The 23,544-nt window shown below is 35.2% G+C and overlaps 3 protein-coding genes and 1 non-coding gene across 4 annotated transcripts; 1 reads left to right on the top strand and 3 right to left on the bottom strand.

Annotated features, from left to right (window-relative positions):
• Positions 1-5,134: 5,134 nt before the first annotated feature.
• Positions 5,135-8,190, bottom strand: LOC139901118 (fructose-bisphosphate aldolase 1, chloroplastic). The gene is made up of 6 exons (XM_071883856.1): positions 7,969-8,190; positions 7,114-7,383; positions 6,918-7,027; positions 6,564-6,654; positions 6,220-6,489; positions 5,135-5,623 (listed from the first exon to the last, which is right to left on the bottom strand). Exons 1-6 carry the CDS (start codon positions 8,140-8,142, stop codon positions 5,345-5,347), a joined length of 1,194 nt encoding a protein of 397 aa, XP_071739957.1. The 5' UTR covers positions 8,143-8,190; the 3' UTR covers positions 5,135-5,344.
• A 748-nt stretch (positions 8,191-8,938) lies between these two features.
• On the bottom strand, positions 8,939-11,483 carry LOC139896558 (protein CHAPERONE-LIKE PROTEIN OF POR1, chloroplastic-like). The gene is made up of 4 exons (XM_071879205.1): positions 11,316-11,483; positions 11,114-11,232; positions 9,760-10,204; positions 8,939-9,228 (listed from the first exon to the last, which is right to left on the bottom strand). Exons 1-4 carry the CDS (start codon positions 11,441-11,443, stop codon positions 9,078-9,080), a joined length of 843 nt encoding a protein of 280 aa, XP_071735306.1. The 5' UTR covers positions 11,444-11,483; the 3' UTR covers positions 8,939-9,077.
• Positions 11,484-12,006: 523 nt separating this feature from the next.
• Positions 12,007-12,079, top strand: TRNAE-CUC (transfer RNA glutamic acid (anticodon CUC)). Its single transcript has one exon. It is a non-coding gene; the product is annotated as a tRNA-Glu (tRNA).
• Positions 12,080-12,461: 382 nt separating this feature from the next.
• Positions 12,462-13,710, bottom strand: LOC139900236 (uncharacterized). Its single transcript, XM_071883026.1, has 3 exons — positions 13,614-13,710; positions 12,705-13,562; positions 12,462-12,559 (listed from the first exon to the last, which is right to left on the bottom strand). Exons 1-3 carry the CDS (start codon positions 13,708-13,710, stop codon positions 12,462-12,464), a joined length of 1,053 nt encoding a protein of 350 aa, XP_071739127.1.
• Between the last annotated feature and the right edge of the window lie 9,834 nt (positions 13,711-23,544).

Raw genomic sequence — 23,544 nt, 5'->3', positions numbered from 1 at the left:
CAGATATTAACTTGGATTTAGATTTAGATTTAGTTTCTTGTGATTTAGAGGAATTTAACTTGATTTGGGTTTCTTTTAAGATCAAAGGAAAGGGAAGATGAATATGAAGATGAAGTTTGAAATGGTTTGATTTAAGTTTGTGTTTAAATCAAAGCAGGGGTTTGGTTTCATTAATGTGTTTGGTTTGAATCGGGTGATTGGTTTGAATCCAAGCAAGGTGTTTGGTTTCATTTATGTGATACTCGTATAAAGTTGAAGCTACAAAGGAATTGACAAAATTACCCCTCGTGTGATCAGCACATGATGTGTTCTAGCAGAACAAATTAACGTCAGTTTTTTTTCCGGAGAAAATATTAATATATATATATATATATATATATATATATATATATATATATATATATATATATATATATATATATAAAGATGGTAAATATCCGGTGGAACATACAAATGACAATGATTGAAATTGAAAGAGCTCGCTCTTGTCGTCCTACACCCAGGACGATTACAATGATTGAAAAAAAACGAGCATAATGAAAATGAAAGATAACACAACGTATAACCACCAAACCTAAATCTAAATATACCATAAAACGGAGCTCGTATTCAACCCCGCAAACGCTACAACTCAACAGCCGCACACAAATATGAACGCCGGGCACTCCAGCAGCACCAAACCCGAGGCCTATTTTCCGAAGTCAACTAGATCGACACACGGCGGCAACAACACCGAGTCCACCTAAACAGACTCGGCTACGGGAATAATATGAACACACCAATGAAACGACCACCAAACAGAACCAAACGCGCAGTCAAACCAATAGAAGCCAAGCAATTCTCACCGAATTTTCGAAGGGTTTACAAATTCGTGGACCCCAGAAACCAGCAGAATCCGCCGGGAACTGTTAGAATCCGCCGGAAAACGCCGAAAACCACCGGATTCTGCCATATTCCACCGGATTTCGACACAAAAACGCCAATCGATACCTACAACATCCGCAAACACCAAACCCCAAAACGAAAAACGAAAACTTACCGGAAATGAGAGTAGATTTTCACCAAAAATTGCCGCCTACCTACACCTTCAGAAAGAATCCGGAACCAGAAAGAGGAAGAAGCTTGAGACGTTGAAACCCAACCACCAAAAACCGACGATCGGAACCTAAGAACCAATATCACCGAAACCCAAATAACTTCCAGATCCTGAGCACAAACGGCTCAAGATCGCCGCCTAAAAACCGTAGGACAACCGACAAGACCGAACCCACGAAACCCATCACCGGAAAAGGAGGAGAGGCGGTACCGATCTTATTACACGAAAAGCAGAAAAGCCAGATGCCGGTGGTCGGAGGAGGAGAGCTACAGAAAGCTACAAACCGGCAGAGAATATCCGGCAATAATGAACGGGAGGGAAGCTGGAGAAGTTTAGATCTGAAGCAAAGAAGTTTAGATCTGAAAGGTTTTGTACGGAGAGAGAGTATCTTTTGATGACTTTTTATCAAAATTTAACGTCAGTTAGCTTGAGTGATTAAAGTTGTAATTTTTTGAAACTACAGTGACTAAATTTGCACAAAAAAATCATAGTGACTAAAGTTGCAATATTTGACAAACTACAATGACCAAACATGTAATTAAGTCTTAAATATATTACATGTCTTCCTATTAGCATAATTTAAATTTATACTCTTTCTTCATCTTCATTTTTTATCTAAACTTTATGTTAATCCTCTTTTTTTTACGAAGTAATAAATATTAATTAACGGGTCAATAACATTAATATTGTAATATAGATTTCTTCACCTAACCCGTTAATTGAAGGGTCAATGAAGCGTATAATATTGATAGGGATTTGAAGCACAAGTGTGAGAACTATGACACGTGACACTCACTACACTTTATTCTTCTTTTTTCTCGATTTTTCACTATATACATTAACAAAAGAAATTCAGGTGAAACACATTTGTCACATTGTTTTTACAGCACTTTTTATACGCTCCACAACATTCTTGATGAGACGCATAGCAAGCTTGCCTAATTAGGGCCGGCAATGGACGAGGCGCAAATGCAAACATTATATGATACGCGGATCATTAGGTCCCCAAGTTCGGCATGCCATGTAGAAAATGTGTCATGTCGAACTTACAAGTATGTCACCTCACATAATTTAAAATAGCTATTACATTGGATACTAAATGAGCTTACAATGAAGCCGTTTGCAACGCACTCAAGTACAATACAATAGCATGCCAAGTAACCATGCACCACGTTATATAACTATGCGTACATTGTGATGTAGCCACTCGTAATGCACTTAAGGTGCGTCACATGCTCCAAGAAGTGATGCATGATGAGCATCCAATGCGCCATATGATGACACGTAATTTGGGCTGCACGTGCGACCAAACAACATTGTCTCTGCAGGATAAACCCAATATAATAACATAGATAAATATACTATAATATATCATCACTCCCCCAGTTCGGTATGACATAATGAAATATGTCGTGTCAAACTATAATAATGAGCGGCTAAAAGCTTTACGCTACCATGGACATATAAAGAACGATGTCCTCGTAATATCAGGCTCCTCTGAAGCAATTAGTGTTTGGAATGTTTAGCCGCGTTCAAGGCATCTAGCTAGTGACTCCAAGTTCTAAATCTCAAGGTCATGTCGAGGCATCTCCAGCTATTCGCGATGAAGGCTTCTTGAAACGACTAGCGATCAGAATTCGTAGCGTATCAAGACATTTCAAAATGACCGCTGGGTTACGATCCCGGGATCATGTTGAGGCATCCTTTCACAAGGTGAGGGGTATCGAGTGAAATATTAGCTATGGCTTTTTTAAGTATATGTCATGAACTTATGCGGCATAGTCATGGGCTTAAACAATGTGACCTAAGAGCCGCCAATTGACAAAGCCCAAATGCAAAGCTTGTTATGTTATGTGCATCATCAATTCTCACAATCTTAAAGCATAACTTACAAACTTTCGACAACCTTTAAAATTACCATCTCCACTACAAAGTGGTCTAATCGTTTGCTCATTTTACTAAATTATCTGTTATGTATGACTTATTTCCCACGGTTGGGGTTAATGGTAGGATAAATAATCCCGATGTTTCTTATACTTTATAGAAATTATATAGATGTTCTTATATTTTAAAAAAGTTTACACTAATATCACTAACAAAGTTAACAATGCACGACAATGGTCCATACCTCTAACATTCCTAAGAAAACTTGTTAAGTTTAACCACGTGCAAAACATGTAATGGTAAAAAGATATTTTTACCAAACATCATCATCAACTAGATGCTCATTGATTCGATTTCAATTTATTCGGGTTTCAGATTATTGAAGTACATTAAAAACCGAATTGAGTTCAAGTTTTAGAAACCAAGATTTTGGTTTAAACCGAAAAAATAAATTATAAATAAAAGATAACTATAAAAATCAATTTACGATCTTGTATTCGGTTTAACATTAATTTTGCATAATATTAATATATTATTAGTTGGTTCGATTTTCAGTCCAATCTTATTGATAGTTTTAAGCCGAAAATCCGATTTAGTTTGTAAACCGAAAAAACTGAAATCCAAACTAATGTACTTTCGTGGTTGAATATGATGTTTTGAAAGAAGATAAAATTTTGAAAATGTCTTCTTATTCTCACATGTTTTGCACATTGTTTAATTTAACGAGAATTTCAAAGAATGTTAAAGTTATGGACTATTAGACCATTCGTATCACGAACATCCAACGCCTGTTGGATCAAACGTGGAGCACATGCAACGCCCGCCAATGGAGTATCGCGACATTGGAAGCCTGCGTTTCGGCTGCGTGGGTTGAAATCCGACGGAACAAGCAACATGTGTGACTTTATTTTTATTAATTTTATATTATTTATAATTATTATTTTAAAACCTTTTATACTCTTTACGAATTATATTTTAACGCATCATCACAACAGTCATCACTCACACCAAAAACCCATACCACCATTACTCCACACTATAACTTACACCATCAACTCACGTCCCCTCACTACTACAAATGGTGTTATTGTGCACTTAAGTATTTTAATGATGATCCATGTTAGTTTCAAAACATAACACTCCAAATTAAGTTTTTTTTAAAAAAGAATATATATCATAATGGAGAATATGAATACTCGGTGATCACTTAACTCACAATATTGATGTGTGGCAAGTCTAATTTCTTTACTATTGACAAGAATGGTGTGATAGACCACCTTTAGCAGTGGCGTGTTGCCACCAACACCGGCCAACACGCGGTGTAGTGGTGGCGTGTTGGCACCATTTTGGTCGGCGTGCAGCAAGTTTCAACCGAACATCTGGTACGCGTGTTGGCTACTTGGTCGACGTGGACTCCTCCCAGCCGCAACAAAATGCAACGGATGTTTGTGTTTTTTTTTTTTTTTTTTTTTTTTTTTTATTTCTCAACTATATATAACTTCAAACACATATATCAAACACAACAAAATCAAACATTTCTGTCGAACTTGGACATTAATAACATCGCGAATCCGAAAGAGAGAAAGCGTTGCATGAAGATGAAGAAGAACTTGCTCCAAGAGTACAGAGACTTGATTCAGTTGTCGGATGAAGACGACGAGTAGTAGTTTAAATTTTTAGGACTTTTAAAAAAAAAATAAAGTAACTTTAGGTCGTCTTTTTATTTATTGTAATTTTCTATTTTTAGGATTGTAATAATTTTTAATATTAATTTTAGTGTGTTTTATTAAATTAATTTGTTATTATAATTACAAAATAATAATATAAACTAATTAAACAAAATAAATTAAATGCAAGAAAAATGAAAAAAAAAATTAAAAAATCCCCCAACACGCCACTCAGCACGCCACCCATTACCCAGCAGTCTGGCAGCACGCTCATCAAGCACCCCACACCACCCAGCAACACGCCCATCATGGGCTTCAGGGATAAAGATGGTCTTATCATATATGTTTTAGAAACAATTGTATATTTGTGTAAGTTGAGACAGGGTTTAACAAAGAAGTTTGGAGTTGCAATAAGGTATGCATCATAATGATGCAAATGAGGCACACAATTTGTATTACCTCTTTGTAAACAATCTGGAATTGCACATTTTATAGAATAATAATAATTAAGGAAACGCATCTTATAGATTTCTGTCAAAACTACAAGATATAAGAATCCATGATTGATTCCATCTCAATATCACCAGTAGCACGAAAAACTTATAGAATAGCTACAACTAGATGCTATGCACAAAAGTAGCAGCAGTCTTTCATAAGCTAAAGACATTAACACAAATTCATAATATCTTTATTGAACTTAGTAGACATATCCCTTAACAAACATTCCCTTTTTCGCCTCCTCAGACTCACCGTCCCCCTTGTATTTCCCGAGCTGCGCAAGCGAGTTGGCACTAGCCCTGAGCAACAAAGCGTCCTGAGCCGCCTTCACGTTTTCAGGCCTTCCTCCCCATGTCTTTAGGCATGTGTTCTGAAGGGCACGTGCATATGAGAATGACACGTGCCATGGGTTCGGGCTTTGGTTCATTGCATTCAAGTTGAGTGTAGCCTCCACCTCAGATTGCCCACCAGACAAGAACTGCATTTTTTATCAGTAACTTATGCATTAGATAACTTCTTAAGCTTTTTCAACAAAAAAAATTACATGAAGTGTCCCTGTGTTTTACCCCAGATTTCATGTGGGGTCCCTAAACTTTTTTTTACGTGCGGGGTTTTCGTACTTTACACTCGTTTCTCTAGGGGTCCATGTGGTTTGCAGATACAACTTAACGAGTGTAAAGTACGCGGATCTCACACGTTACTCACGGGACCCCTCGCAAAAAACGAGTGTAAAGTAAGAGGATCCCACACGTCAAAATAAAAAGTTTAGGGACCCCCATGAAACCTGAGGTAAACCATGGGGACGCCACATGTATTTTTTTTACTTTTTAACCAAATTAACCATCCCAAATAGCCATTAGTTGGTCATGAGTTCCTCACATGAGGTCTCAGGCTAAAACGTCACTAAAAACATATCTTAGGGTGACCACTCCATGATGGAAAACGGTCACGATATATCAGATAGGTCGCGTACATCTGAGTAAAAATTACTCTCTTTTTCCGGGTAGACCGGAAAAACCTTATCCGTTTACCCGTTTACCCGTTTTAACCACATATAGGTTTAGAAATACTTGCCATGATGCCGGGAACTGCAGGTGGGATTCTTCGTTTGAGAAGGTTAAGAGTATATTCAGCAACTTGTTGAGGTGTGGCCCGTTCTTTGCAATCAGCACCGGGTGTAACCATGCTTGGTTTCAATAAGATGCCTTCAAACATCACGTTGTTTTCCGCTAGGTAATAGAACACCTCAGCCCACACCTTTTGTGCAACCTCGAAAGTCCGGTCTATTCCATGTTCTCCATCAAGCAAGATTTCGGGCTCAACAATTGGGACCAGACCGTTGTCCTACAAAGTGCAGCGTAAGAAGTTTTTAGACATTGTTTCACATGTAACCATGGTTATGTATGTTAGTTTATTACCTGAGAAATTGCAGCGTAACGAGCCAGACCCCATGCGGCTTCCTTCACTGCAAGTGCTGTTGGACCGTTGGGAATGCTCACAACTGTACGCCTACATGATCAAGAAACTAAATTTAGAGGTGGTAAACTTGACCCATTTCATTATAAATGGGTCGGTTGTTTATTTTCATTGTCTAACAAATCAAATTAAAAATCTAGATATAATGGAACAGGTCAAATGGGTCACAAGAAATCCTTATTGCAAGAAAGTCTAAACAAACAGTTTAAAAAGTGGTTGCGGGTCAACCCAATCCAGTTCAACATCCAACAAAAAATCTTTATTTTGACCCGTTTTGAGCGACAACATGGATTTACCATTTGGCGAAACGAGCACCCTGTTGGTAGTAAGCAGCAGAACGAGAGGCGAGTCCATCAAGACCTTGGCACCATGACTCGTCGTTTGAGCCAGCCAACGGCACTAGACCCTGTCAAAGGTTAAATATTCAATTAACCACTCAGTAAACGAGTAATAAAAAGTAGCGCAAATCGATGATAAATCTAGCTGTACTACCTTGTCGACTTTGATCCCGGGAACAATCCCTTGTTCAACAAGGATATCGACAATCTTCTTGCCATCAACAGTCGATTGGTACAAGGTCTCCTCAAATAGGATAGCACCAGAGATGTAGTTTCCTAGGCCTGGTGGGGTCACAAGCAGGGTACGGTAAGCTTGACGGTTAGCCTCAGTGTTCTCAAGACCGATCGAAGCTAACCGCTTTCCGCAGGTAGCGTTTGACTCGTCCATGGCTAGGATTCCTCGTCCAGGTGACGCAATCGTTTTCTGCAGAACATATCCTCTCATCACACATGTATCATGTTACTCAACAACCAGTGCCGGATTTTGGGGCGTGCAATCGCACATGGCCCAAAATCTAAAAGGGCCCAAAAACATAGCCCAACAATATATTCTATTATCCAGTTATTTATAAGGTTTTAAAATATTACAATTTTTGCAATATTATTGTACTTATTCTAGCCTCTTTTTCTTATTGAACATGACCTTTAAAATTAACAAGACGACCCTAACGCAAGATAAACATATATTCCTTTAAAAGCAGGATAAGAACCTTTAGAGGGAAAAAAGTATTTTTGAAGTTTGGAAGCACTTATTAAGCCATATGCACTTTGAAATAGGCCATTCAAACTATCTTTCATGCTCATATACCTTCAATATTTTGTACGGAGTAATATGAAAGTTTCCGTTATCTAGTTTTAATTATTCCACAAACATCAATATCAACTTCTCATAATATAACTATCATCTACAAAAGTTAGGAACCGATTATGTACTATTATGTCACTTTCTTATAAAGTGAGCAAAAAATCACGGGAATATTTAAATTATCGTTTTAAAGAAAACACTAACCGCTGTCTTGACGAGTTCATCAGCGTACGAGGCACGGACCGTGAGTGCAGATGGTGCGGTTGAGTTGAACCTAACCGCAAAGACCGGGGCTTGGCGAAGGGTTTGACCCTTGACCCAATCAGACTTATCAAGAATGGTTGTTGGAGATGGCTTGAAAAGAGATGCTGAGGCCATGGTTGGTTTCAATGGACTCAACTTTTATCCTTTTGAATTAAACACCAGTGTTTAGGCTCACTGATTTTATACTTCCATATGGTGTCACTAGTGATATGCATTTTGAGGCCATAATGTATTAGCCAATTAAAGGTTGACATTTGGGTTGATAACTTTGCTGACATGGCAGTGAAAATTGAGAAGTTGTTAAGAGATGATATGTGATGAAGGGACGAAATTTGTTCCCTATGGGAGTCTTTATGATTGCCTTTTTCTGAACATGTGAACTTAGAGTAAATTGCATATTAGCCCCTGAACTTATGCTACTGTTACATTGGTTGTTACAGTATGATTTTTATTCCTTGTTTGGTCTTCTTATTCATATAGGTCTCCTGTCCTAAATCTTGTGAAACATCATTTGTGGTACTTGATTTAACTGTAGGCCAACGCTTTTTATTTAGATTTTATAACTTTATTAGTAATTGCAGAAGAGCTTCCATAGTTCCAAATACAACTCATTGCCATATTAAAAAAATGAGTGTCACATTTAAGTATTTAACTCACATTACTCTACAAACAAAAAGGGAATAATAGACAGACGAATTGTGTTGATGTGAGATTTGTAGGTAGTTTAATGTGATTAAAGTGATGGAAAACGTTTGAAGAACCCCGAATGGATGTTTAAGTGAATCAACTCTTTGTAAAAAAAATGCACGTGTTTTCTTAACATGATTTCGACAGTGCAAGCGAAAGACATAAGAAAACTACTTGAATCATCAATGATAATGAGCAATTCACAAAAGATCAAACACTGAATCGTGAAAGTAATGACATGAAACCCCTTGATACAACAACTTAAAGGGCAATAAATTACCCAATAATTCGACCTCTGCAACAAAATTGCTAATCTTCTTATGAACAAAATTTTGGACTTCAATTGAAACAAATAGTATATTCTATTTAAGATAAGTAGATGAAACCCACAGGAGCACATACGTTACCAATGAAGTTGTCACTTCAAAAGCCCTTGGCCCTTTAAGTATCGGTGGGATAACAGACACCATCAGGAACGTTCCCACCAGCCATGACCCAATAAAACTTCCAACTCTGCAAGTCAAAATACATCAAAGTCAACATGAAGATCTTCTCCAGAATAAAATTCTTAAGACTTTAGAAGGGGCCAATTGCATAAAAAAATAGCCAATTTGGTCTCAATGTCAAAGAAGTTTAACTATTTTAGGCCAGAAAAAACAATATAAATTTCAAATTCTGATTTACAGGAATTACCTATGGTAACCCAGTTTTCAGGGGCCATCTTAGCACCATGTCAGGGGAAAAAAAGTCATCAAGGTCAAAGGTTACTGACACATAAGCACCCCGTCATCATTTAGACCGTTACCTGTTCCAGTTACCTTAATTGAAGTAATGAAATTTGGATGGCTTTTTTAGCCCACAAAAACGATGTTTACATAAAGTACAACATTACCCAAGGTTGCCAAAACACCATACTAAAGTTGGTCTAATCTTAGTATAGAAAGTAAGCAAACCTAGTTTAAGTTGTTATTCGATACCAGAATTACTAGATGGTATTATACTATTATCATAGGAAAAGCCAAATTTGGAAGCTATGGAGCATACCCATAAAGAAAAGCTCTGAGTTTGCTCTTGAGCCGATCGTATATGAAATATATTGTAGTAAACAGCGATAAGGCTACTTGAAGGGTGGGCCCCTCTTCAGTTGGAAAGAGCACAGTAAGAGCTGCAAGGACCACAAACGCAATGGACGTTCTGATGATGAATTTGGTAGCTGGAGTTCTAAACCTGCTTGTAACAGCCTGCACATAACGAGACTGACTGACTTCCCTCATCTTCTTCTTGACATTGATTTTGGGGTTTTTTCGTTCATAAAACTTTTGCATTATTATTTTATCATGTGCAGATTCAATCGCATCAACGCTTGGTTTGTGACCGGCGTATTTTTGAACTAAGAAGTTTCTAGCGCTTTGGATTTCGTCTTCAGAAGCTTCGTTGCTGATACCAAGTCTTTTGTATGGATCTTTTATGTCGATTCTTGGAAAGATCGCTGCATTTAGAAGAAAACGCTAAGGAAACAACAAAACCTGATCCGTTTAAACCAACAACAAGCTGATTTTTGCATAAATGGTGAACCAAATGTAGTCTTGGACATAACAGGCGATAAATGTGAACCAAATGTAGTCTTGGACATAACGGGCGATAAATGTGATATTTGGATGAACTTCTGTTGATAAACAGATAATCAAGCATTACGAGTTTGTTTCTAACTTATTAGAAAATGTGACAAATTAGACAAAAACCAAACATGATACCTTTCTCAAAAAGAAAATAAGACTTTAGGTTAAATGAAGGGGTAAACAGGTGCATCGAGTTCACCTAACATGTTCAATTATTTCATTGAGATCACTAGAAGCAGAATTTGCTTATCCAAACATTAGCGTCGATTTATTGGCGTCTTGACTGCCGTTCAGAGCCTAAATTGAATTCTGGGCAGGTTTTAAAACACATGAAAATTTGATTCTACCATTTTCATGGCGTCTCAATTTTATTTTAATTTTATACTACTTTAAAAAAAATTATACTTATTGGCCGGAGGTCCACTCGAAAGCAATCTCTTTATCCGTCGAATAGAGAGGGATGACTTGCTCTACTTTTGAGAGTGTTTTCACTCTGGGTGGAGTAATGACTTGTTTTTATTCTCGGATAGGGGAAGGATTCTCTACATCTCACCTCCCCCATACACCACTCATTGTGGTATTGGGTTTTGTTGTTGTTGTTGTTGTAAAAATTCATCAACCATTAAAGTAACTAGGTAAACTGGATGTGGCAATTTACAATGTACAATCCTATTGGTACACAACTATACATCAAAGAAACTACACTTCGAAAAAGCAGGGCGTACGCAGGTTATGGTGCATCAATGACTGTTTATACACAAAATGAAAGTGAAAATTACCAGATGAATCATCTCTAGCATCACCAAATGAAGCATCCATGGCACATTTCACCAAACAAGGTCTTTTCGTGATATATCCCCGTTTAGAAACAGAACCATGACCAGCCACATTATCTCGTCTGCTTAGATAACGAAATCAGTAAACTTACACAAAATCTAGTTAACGAATACAAGCTCATTAAGAATGGTTCGATTAGATTACCTTTTTAGAGAAACAAAGTCTCTGCGTTTACCCTGGCCTTGAAAAATCGAAGTGCGTAAAGCGGGGCCTCGTGAGCTGAATTGGATGCAAAACTTTGTAGGACTTCCAGTCAATCCAGATATATTCATCTTTTTTTTAAAATCTATGACTCAAATTTTGCTCCAAAATTGATTCCAAGTCAAAGGCTTCAAACAGTAACAAATACTGTATAAGCTTCAGAATTCAAAATTAGCAAATTGAATTACTTTAGGGTTAATCACAAATTAGTATTGGTATGTTAAAATTTTAACAATTCATTTTATCAAATCAAAAGTATACCTTATAACAAACTGTATAAGTCTATTTGAGGATGATTAACGCAAGATAACATAACTAAAACACGCATGAAGATAAAGATAAACAATACAGAGAAAAATTACGACCTGAAGTATCGAGAGTAATTATGTACGGAACAAGAAAATAATGTAGCTAAGTATTGAATTAGATGAGATGAAAGGCTTTAATTTTATGCGTAAATATTATGGAATTTAAGTATGACGATATTGGAGTAACAATCGGATTAGGATCAGCCAAGCAGCAAAGTAGCAGGCGTCGGTTTTTTTGTCTGATTTAGAAGATTAGAAGATAGCTTCTGAACCCTAGAATTCATTCGTTCTAATTATAGTATTACTAAATGTTGGATAAGCATAACTCCGTTGTAGTCTAGTTGGTTAGGATACTCGGTTCTCACCCGAGAGACCCGGGTTCAAGTCCCGGCAACGGAATTTTTTATTTTATCTTTCAAAATTAAAATAGAGTAGTACTGTAGTAGCATTTCATTTTCTTTTCATTCATTTGTAATGTAACTTGTAAGTGTATATATGTATGAAGTACAAATAATGTATTCATCTAAACATCACTTTTGTACACGGCTCTTGTATCTTTTGATGTTGTGTTATTCATATCTCTTAGTCTTGATTAGTTTTCACTTCCAATATTCAATGACCTCCCGTAATAAATCCAATAATATATTTATCGTTTAACTCTCGTTTTTATTTTATCTTTCAAAATTAAAATAGAGTAGTACTGTAGTAGCATTTCATTTTCTTTTCATTCATTTGTAACTTGTAAGTGTATATATGTATGAAGTACAAATAATGTATTCATCTAGACATCACTTTTGTACACGGCTCTTGTATCTTTTGATGTTGTGTTATTCATTTTTTTTTTAACGGCAAACAACACAACATTATTAGAAAACGATCCTTAAAAAATCATTAAAAATAAGCTAACATCTATTACAAAAAGAATCATTAAAAACTAAACCGTTCCGAAAGTACCAAATGACCCATAATAAAGTAGCTACTATCCCGATAATCCGATTCTTGTTGATCTTGCCAATCCGGAAACCTTCAATCCAACTAAGAAACGACTCCCACGAACCGAAAGAAGGCATGTTACAATTTAACCAAACACGAATCTTGATCCAAATCTCCTTAGCTACCGAACAACTAAAGAACAGATGATCGACATTTTCAATCCCATTGTTACATACTGGGCACACAATGGAACTAATATCAATTCCTTTCGCGGATAGATTCCAATGAAGGGGAAGAGCATCTCGACTCAAACGCCACAAAAAAATGTTCACTTTTCTAGGAATAAATTTAAACCATATCGTGGCCACACTAGACGAAGGTAACATGATGTGGTCTATGTAATCCCTCGCCACTTTTACCGAGAACAAACCATCAGATGAAATACTGAACGTCCAATAATCATCGCGATCAACAGCATGAAACTGAGACACCAACGACTTCAGCTCCTCGAATAAAACGCTGTTTCGGCCACCCAAGTTAGATCGAGACCAAGTCCAAACCCATTCTCCGTTACACCATTTATTAGCGATAGTGTCTTGTTGGTTTAAATCGAGGTGAAATAAACGATTGAAACGAGTAAATAAACTAGAATTACCGCACCAAGTATCGAACCAAAAACGAACCGAACTACCATTACCCACCTTCGTAAAAAACGCATCATTTGGCAAAAAACCATTCGAGACGGAATCATTGCAAGTCGTGACCAGCGTAGACCAAGTACTATGAGACGAAACATTTACTTTGTCAAATCGATTACCATGAATAGCTTGAATAACAGAGACCCATAGATCACCCGGATGCACGAGATATCTCCATCTCCATTTCTGAAGAAGGGCAATATTAAACGCTTGCAAACTACCAACGTTCAACCCCCCTTTTTCGTAGGATGCTAAAATAGACTTTCACTTAACCCATGCCATTTTCTTATTAGAAGCATTACCTCCCCAAAAGAATCTAGCACGAATGGCCTCCAATTTTTTCGTAACAGTTTCGGGGCATTTAAATAAAGACATAAAATAAATGCCAAGACTACCCATTACTGATTTGATGGCCGGGTATGAAAGCCGATGTTGCTAAATACGTAGGAGAATGTTTGACGTGTTCTAAGGTCAAAGCTGAGCATCAGAAACCATCAGGTCTACTTCAACAACCCGAAATCCCGGAATGGAAATGGGAAAACATTACCATGGATTTCATCACTAAATTGCCAAGGACTGCAAGTGGTTTTGATACTATTTGGGTAATAGTTGATCGTCTCACCAAATCAGCACACTTCCTACCAATAAGAGAAGATGACAAAATGGAGAAGTTAGCACGACTGTATTTGAAGGAAGTCGTCTCCAGACATGGAATACCAATCTCTATTATCTCTGATAGGGATGGCAGATTTATTTCAAGATTCTGGCAGACATTACAGCAAGCATTAGGAACTCGTCTAGACATGAGTACTGCCTATCATCCACAAACTGATGGGCAGAGCGAAAGGACAATACAAACGCTTGAAGACATGCTACGAGCATGTGTTATTGATTTCGGAAACAGTTGGGATCGACATCTACCGTTAGCAGAATTTTCCTACAACAACAGCTACCATTCAAGCATTGAGATGGCGCCGTTTGAAGCACTTTATGGTAGAAAGTGCAGGTCTTCGATTTGTTGGAGTGAGGTGGGGGATAGACAGATTACGGGTCCGGAGATTATACAAGAAACTACCGAGAAGATCATCCAAATTCAACAACGGTTGAAAACCGCCCAAAGTCGACAAAAGAGCTACGCTGACATTAAAAGAAAAGATATAGAATTTGAAATTGGAGAGATGGTCATGCTTAAAGTTTCACCTTGGAAAGGCGTTGTTCGATTTGGTAAACGAGGGAAATTAAATCCAAGGTATATTGGACCATTCAAGATTATTGATCGTGTCGGACCAGTAGCTTACCGACTTGAGTTACCTCAACAACTCGCGGCTGTACATAACACTTTCCACGTCTCGAATTTGAAGAAATGTTTTGCTAAAGAAGATCTCACTATTCCGTTAGATGAAATCCAAATCAACGAAAAACTCCAATTCATCGAAGAACCCGTCGAAATAATGGATCGTGAGGTTAAAAGACTTAAGCAAAACAAGATACCAATTGTTAAGGTTCGATGGAATGCTCGTAGAGGACCCGAGTTCACCTGGGAGCGTGAAGATCAGATGAAGAAGAAATACCCGCATCTATTTCCAGAAGATTCGTCAACACCTTCAACAGCTTAAAATTTCGGGACGAAATTTATTTAACGGGTAGGTACTGTAGTGACCCGAACTTTTCCATGTTTATATATATTAATTGAGATTGATGTTTACATGATTAAATGTTTCCAACATGTTAAGCAATCAAACTTGTTAAGACTTGATTAATTGAAATAGGTTTCATATAGACAATTGACCACCCAAGTTGACCGGTGATTCACGAACGTTAAAACTTGTAAAAAAAACTATATGATGACATATATATGGTTATATATATAGTTAACATGATATTATGATAAGTAAACATATCATTAATTATATTAACAATGAACTACATATGTAAAAACAAGACTACTAACTTAATGATTTTGAAACGAGACATATATGTAACGTTTATCGTTGTAACGACATTTAATGTATATATATCATATTAAGAGATATTCGTACATCATAATATCATGATAATATAATAATTTAAAATCTCTTTTGATATTATAAACATTGGGTTAACAACATTTAACAAGATCGTTAACCTAAAGGTTTCAAAACAACACTTACATGTAACGACTAACGATGACTTAACGACTCAGTTAAAATGTATATACATGTAGTGTTTTAATATGTATTTATACACTTTTGAAAGACTTCAATACACTTATCAAAATACTTCTACTTAACAAAAATGCTTACAATTACATTCTCGTTCAGTTTCATCAACAATTCTACTCGTATGCACCCGTATTCGTACTCGTACAATACACAGCTTTTAGATGTATGTACTATTGGTATATACACTCTAATGATCAGCTCTTAGCAGCCCATGTGAGTCACCTAACACATGTGGGAACCATCATTTGGCAACTAGCATGAAATATCTCATAAGATTACAAAAATATGAGTAATCATTCATGACTTATTTACATGAAAACAAAATTACATATCCTTTATATCTAATCCATACACCAACGACCAAAAACACCTACAAACACTTTCATTCTTCAAATTTATTCATCTAATTGAACTCTCTCAAGTTCTATCTTCAAGTTCTAAGTGTTCTTCATAAATTCCAAAAGTTCTAGTTTCATAAAATCAAGAATACTTTCAAGTTTGCTAGCTCACTTCCAATCTTGTAAGGTGATCATCCAACCTCAAGAAATCTTTGTTTCTTACAGTAGGTTATCATTCTAATACAAGGTAATAATCATATTCAAACTTTAGTTCAATTTCTATAACTATAACAATCTTATTTCAAGTGATGATCTTACTTGAACTTGTTTTCGTGTCATGATTTTGCTTCAAGAACTTTGAGCCATCCAAGGATCCATTGAAGCTAGATCCATTTTTCTCTTTTCCAGTAGGTTCATCCAAGGAACTTAAGGTAGTAATGATGTTCATAACATCATTCGATTCATACATATAAAGCTATCTTATTCGAAGGTTTAAACTTGTAATCACTAGAACATAGTTTAGTTAATTCTAAACTTGTTCGCAAACAAAAGTTAATCCTTCTAACTTGACTTTTAAAATCAACTAAACACATTTTCTATATCTATATGATATGCTAACTTAATGATTTAAAACCTGGAAACACGAAAAACACCGTAAAACCGGATTTACGCCGTCGTAGTAACACCGCGGGCTGTTTTGGGTTAGTTAATTAAAAACTATGATAAACTTTGATTTAAAAGTTGTTATTTTGAGAAAATGATTTTTATTATGAACATGAAACTATATCTAAAAATTGTGGTTAAACTCAAAGTGGAAGTATGTTTTCTAAAATGGTCATCTAGACGTCGTTCTTTCGACTGAAATGACTACCTTTACAAAAACGACTTGTAACTTATTTTTCCGACTAGAAACCTATACTTTTTTTGTTTAGATTCATAAAATAGAGTTCAATATGAAACCATAGCAATTTGATTCACTCAAAACGGATTTAAAATGAAGAAGTTATGGGTAAAACAAGATTGGATAATTTTTCTCATTTTAGCTACGTGAAAATTGGTAACAAATCTATTCCAACCATAACTTAATCAACTTGTATTATATATTATGTAATCTTGAGATACCATAGACACGTATACAATGTTTCGACCTATCATGTCGACACATCTATATATATTTCGGAACAACCATAGACACTCTATATGTGAATGTTGGAGTTAGCTATACAGGGTTGAGGTTGATTCCAAAATATATATAGTTTGAGTTGTGATCAATACTGAGATACGTATACACTGGGTCGTGGATTGATTCAAGATAATATTTATCGATTTATTTCTGTACATCTAACTGTGGACAACTAGTTGTAGGTTACTAACGAGGACAGCTGACTTAATAAACTTAAAACATCAAAATATATTAAAAGTGTTGTAAATATATTTTGAACATACTTTGATATATATGTATATATTGTTATAGGTTCGTGAATCAACCAGTGGCCAAGTCTTACTTCCCGACGAAGTAAAAATCTGTGAAAGTGAGTTATAGTCCCACTTTTAAAATCTAATATTTTTGGGATGAGAATACATGCAGGTTTTATAAATGATTTACAAAATAGACACAAGTACGTGAAACTAAATTCTATGGTTGAATTATCGAAATCGAATATGCCCCTTTTTATTAAGTCTGGTAATCTAAGAATTAGGGAACAGACACCCTAATTGACGCGAATCCTAAAGATAGATCTATTGGGCCTAACAAACCCCATCCAAAGTACCGGATGCTTTAGTACTTCGAAATTTATATCATATCCGAAGGGTGTCCCGGAATGATGGGGATATTCTTATATATGCATCTTGTTATTGTCGGTTACCAGGTGTTCACCATATGAATGATTTTTATCTCTATGTATGGGATGTGTATTGAAATATGAAATCTTGTGGTCTATTGTTACGATTTGATATATATAGGTTAAACCTATAACTCACCAACATTTTTGTTGACGTTTTAAGCATGTTTATTCTCAGGTGATTATTAAGAGCTTCCGCTGTCGCATACTTAAATAAGGACAAGATTTGGAGTCCATGCTTGTATGATATTGTGTAAAAACTGCATTCAAGAAACTTATTTTGTTGTAACATATTTGTATTGTAAACCATTATGTAATGGTCGTGTGTAAACAGGATATTTTAGATTATCATTATTTGATAATCTACGTAAAGTTTTTTAAACCTTTATTGATGAAATAAAGGTTATGGTTTGTTTAAAAATGAATGCAGTCTTTAAAAAATGTCTCATATAGAGGTCAAAACCTCGCAACGAAATCAATTAATATGGAACGTTTTTAATCAATAAGAACGGGACATTTCAGAATGTCTGTCGGACCATGTGCACACAAACAATTGGCAGAGAGAACCAAATGGGAAGAAGTTTCTGATAGTTCTGAATAAACGACCTCGCAACCATAAATCTTCCATGCGCTATCCTATTGCTTATGTGTGCTACTCTATCTTGTTATGTAGAATAATCATATGTAAAATATCGGTATTGTATGGTATTGTATTATTTTGGTTTATTAATAATAAATGCATGGAATGATTATTTGTATTATTAATACTTATTATTATTATTACATAATAACGTAGTAACTCGCTATAATTTTTCATAGTGGAATATTATTAGGATTTTAGTAGTTAATTCCTTGTACTAGCTATTATGTATGAACTTAACGGGTAGGTAATACCCTAGAAATAATTATAAAATGCTAATAAGAAGAAAAGGTTTTAATAATAATCGGTTCATATTATTAATATGCTACGATTAACTATTGACAACTCATTTTACCTATAATATTCTATATGATTAAATTATATCTGTTGTGTTTATTGAAGAAACATGTCTCAAATGTCGGATGCTGAGTTTGAGCAACTAGTCGAGAAACGTGTGAATGAAAGAATTGCTACAGCCGAGGCAGCAAAAGCAACAGCCGAAGCAGCAGCCAAAGCAGCAGCCGTAAACACAAACTCACGAAACGGATGCTCATACAAAACTTTTCAAGGATGCAAACCACAGACGTTTAGTGGAACCGAGGGACCAGTCGGTCTAACCCGATGGTTTGAAAAGATGGAGTCCGTTTTCAAAATCAGTAATTGTACGAACGGAGACAAGTCAAAATATGCTTCGTGCACGTTGCAAGACGGTGCACTTACTTGGTGGAACAATTATGCTAAAGCAGAAGGAATAGACACGGCATATGATATCTCTTGGGAAGAACTGAAAAAGATTCTAATCGAGGAGTACTGTCCTCGAAACGAGATCAGAAAAATGGAATCTAAGTTACGTAATCTGAAGGTTATCGGCGCGAATCTCAATAACTATGAAAAGTGTTTCATGGAACTAGCCTTGTTGTGTCCCGAATTGGTGCCAAACGAGAAACGAAAGATAGAAATGTATATTGACGGTTTATCGATCAATATCAAAGGAAATGTTACATCGTCCAAACCGAATACGATGTAGGAAGCCATGACAATGGCACACCAACTCATGGACCAGATCACAGAGAGTTCGATTAAGGCACCAATTACCGAAGTCAAGACAATTGAAGGAAAGAGGAAATGGGAAGACTATAAGGGCAAAAGTACTCACCTGAAGAAACAAGAAACTTTTAAAGGTAAACAAGATGGGGCAACTGCAAGTCCAAACTATAAGGGACCTCATTCGTTCTACAAAATATGTTACACACATCATGAAATGTCCCGTTCTTATTGATTAAAAATGTTCCATATTAATTGATTTCGTTGCGAGGTTTTGACCTCTATATGAGACGTTTTTCAAAGACTGCATTCATTTTAAAACAAACCATAACCTTTATTTCATCAATAAAGGTTTAAAAAGCTTTACGTAGATTATCAAATAATGATAATCTAAAATATCCTGTTTACACACGACCATTACATAATGGTTTACAATACAAATATGTTACAACAAAATAAGTTTCTTGAATGCAGTTTTTACACAATATCATACAAGCATGGACTCCAAATCTCGTCCTTATTTAAGTATAGCGGAAGCTCTTAATAATCACCTGAGAATAAACATGCTTAAACGTCAACAAAAATGTTGGTGAGTTATAGGTTTAACCTATATATATCAAATCATAATAATAGACCACAAGATTTCATATTTCAATACACATCCCATACATAGAGATAAAAATCATTCATATGGTGAACACCTGGTAACCGACATTAACAAGATGCATATATAAGAATATCTCCATCATTCCGGGACACCCTTCGGATATGATATAAATTTCGAAGTACAAAAGCATCCGGTACTTTGGATGGGGTTTGTTAGGCCCAATAGATCTATCTTTAGGATTCGCGTCAATTAGGGTGTCTGTTCCCTAATTCTTAGATTACCAGGCTTAATAAAAAGGGGCATATTCGATTTCGATAATTCAACCATAGAATGTAGTTTCACGTACTTGTGTCTATTTTGTAAATCATTTATAAAACCTGCATGTATTCTCATCCCAAAAATATTAGATTTTAAAAGTGGGACTATAACTCACTTTCACAGATTTTTACTATAAAGGTAGTCATTTCAGTCGAAAGAACGACGTCTAGATGACCATTTTAGAAAACATACTTCCACTTTGAGTTTAACCATAATTTTTGGATATAGTTTCATGTTCATAATAAAAATAATTTTCTCAGAATAACAACTTTTAAATCAAAGTTTATCATAGTTTTTAATTAACTAACCCAAAACAGCCCGCGGTGTTACTACGACGGCGTAAATCCAGTTTTACGGTATTTTTCGTGTTTCCAGGTTTTAAATCATTAAGTTAGCATATCATATAGATATAGAACATGTGTTTAGTTGATTTTAAAAGTCAAGTTAGAAGGATTAACTTTTGTTTGCGAACAAGTTTAGAATTAACTAAACTATGTTCTAGTGATTACAAGTTTAAACCTTCGAATAAGATAGCTTTATATGTATGAATTGAATGATGTTATGAACATCATTACTACCTTAAGTTCCTTGGATAAACCTACTGGAAAAGAGAAAAATGGATCTAGCTTCAACGGATCCTTGGATGGCTTCGAAGTTCTTGAAGCAGAATCATGACACGAAAACAAGTTCAAGTAAGATCATCACTTGAAATAAGATTGTTATAGTTATAGAAATTGAACCAAAGTTTGAATATGATTATTACCTTGTATTAGAATGATAACCTACTGTAAGAAACAAAGATTTCTTGAGGTTGGATGATCACCTTACAAGATTGGAAGTGAGCTAGCAAACTTGAAAGTATTCTTGATTTTATGTAACTAGAACTTGTAGAATATATGAAGAACACTTAGAACTTGAAGATAGAACTTGAGAGAGATCAATTAGATGAAGAAAATTGAAGAATGAAACTGTTTGTAGGTGTTTTTAGTCGTTGGTGTATGGATTAGATATAAAGGATATGTAATTTTGTTTTCATGTAAATAAGTCATGAATGATTACTCATATTTTTGTAATTTTATGAGATATTTCATGCTAGTTGCCAAATGATAGTTCCCACATGTGTTAGGTGACTCACATGGGCTGCTAATAGCTGATCATTGGAGTGTATATACCAATAGTACATACATCTAAAAGCTGTGTATTGTACGAGTACGAATACGGGTGCATACGAGTAGAATTGTTGATGAAACTGAACGAGGATGTAATTATAAGCATTTCTTTTAAGTAGAAGTATTTTGATAATTGTATTTAAGTCTTTCAAAAGTGTATAAATACATATTAAAACACTACATGTATATACATTTTAACTGAGTCGTTAAGTCATCGTTAGTCGTTACATGTAAGTGTTGTTTTGAAACCTTTAGGTTAACGATCTTGTTAAATGTTGTTAACCTAATGTTTATAATATCAAATGAGATTTTAAATTATTATATTATCATGATATTATCATGTATGAATATCTCTTAATATGATATATATACATTAAATGTCTTTACAACGATAATCGTTACATATATGTCTCGTTTAAAAATCATTAAGTTAGTAGTCTTGTTTTTACATATGTAGTTCATTGTTAATATACTTAATGATATGTTTACTTATCATAGTATCATGTTAACTATATATATATCCATATATATGTCATCATATAGTTTTTACAAGTTTTAACGTTCGTGAATTACCGGTCAACTTGGGTGGTCAATTGTCTATATGAAACATATTTCAATTAATCAAGTCTTAACAAGTTTGATTGCTTAACATGTTGGAAACATTTAATCATGTAAATATCAATCTCAATTAATATATATAAACATGGAAAAGTTCGGGTCACTACAGTACCTACCAGTTAAATAAATTTCGTCCCGAAATTTTAAGCTGTTGAAGGTGTTGACGAATCTTCTGGAAATAGATGCGGGTATTTCTTTTTCATCTGATCTTCACGCTCCCAGGTGAACTCGGGTCCTCTACGAGCATTCCATCGAACCTTAACAATTGGTTTCTTGTTTTGCTTAAGTCTTTTAACCTCACAATCCATTATTTCGACGGGTTCTTCGATGAATTGAAGTTTTTCGTTGATTTGGATTTCTTCTAACGGAATAGTGAGATCTTCTTTAGCAAAAAATTTCTTCAAATTCGAGACGTGGAAAGTGTTATGTACAGCCGTGAGTTGTTGAGGTAACTCAAGTCGGTAAGCTACTGGTCCGACACGATCAATAATCTTGAATGGTCCAATATACCTTGGATTTAATTTCCCTCGTTTACCAAATCGAACAACGCCTTTCCAAGGTGCAACTTTAAGCATGACCATCTCTCCAATTTCAAATTCTATATCTTTTCTTTTAATGTCAGCGTAGCTCTTTTGTCGACTTTGGGCGGTTTTCAACCGTTGTTGAATTTGGATGATCTTCTCGGTAGTTTCTTGTATAATCTCCGGACCCGTAATCTGTCTATCCCCCACTTCACTCTAACAAATCGGAGACCTGCACTTTTGTGACAACCCGGAAATTTCCAACCAAATTTAAACTTTATCTTTATATTATTCCAACACGATAAGCAAAGTTTGTTAAATTAAATCTCAAGAATTTTAAATTGTGTTCATGCATTCATTATAACCTCGACCAAATTCCAACGATTCACGAACCGTTATATATAAATAAATATGTATATATATATATGTATATATATTATAACTTGAGAATATTAATAAAGTATTAAACGTATAATACTTTACATGAACGTATTTGTTTCAATATGTTTATCGATGGAATTAGAAGATAATATCAAATGATTAATTTATCAGATACATTGTGATATGATTACGGGTCTATGTTATGAGGTCCACTGTGATTTAAGAAATCTATTCTTTTTTACAACATTCGGAAAATGGTAAAGTGATTTATAAGTAAGAACGTGAAGTGTAACTAACTTAGATGTTGGATATCGACAAGTAAGTAACTCGACATTTTTTATTAAGATGATTTCATACGTTTATTTAACCTTTGAACTTTATCCCATGCTTCACCAACAGACTGTAATTTAAAAACTTGAAACCTATTATAAATATATATGATTCTACTTTTCTAAAACGTTTTATGATATAACGATTTCCATTATTTTAACCTTTAAACAAAATGATTCTTAAAAATATATTTGGTTTTGGAAAACAAAATTATTATATTTA

The sequence above is a fragment of the Rutidosis leptorrhynchoides genome, chromosome 3 (assembly GCF_046630445.1).
Source record: "Rutidosis leptorrhynchoides isolate AG116_Rl617_1_P2 chromosome 3, CSIRO_AGI_Rlap_v1, whole genome shotgun sequence".
NCBI classification, from domain to species: domain Eukaryota; kingdom Viridiplantae; phylum Streptophyta; class Magnoliopsida; order Asterales; family Asteraceae; genus Rutidosis; species Rutidosis leptorrhynchoides.
Note: the sequence above shows the minus strand (reverse complement) of the source record. Positions and strands in the feature narration are given on the sequence as shown.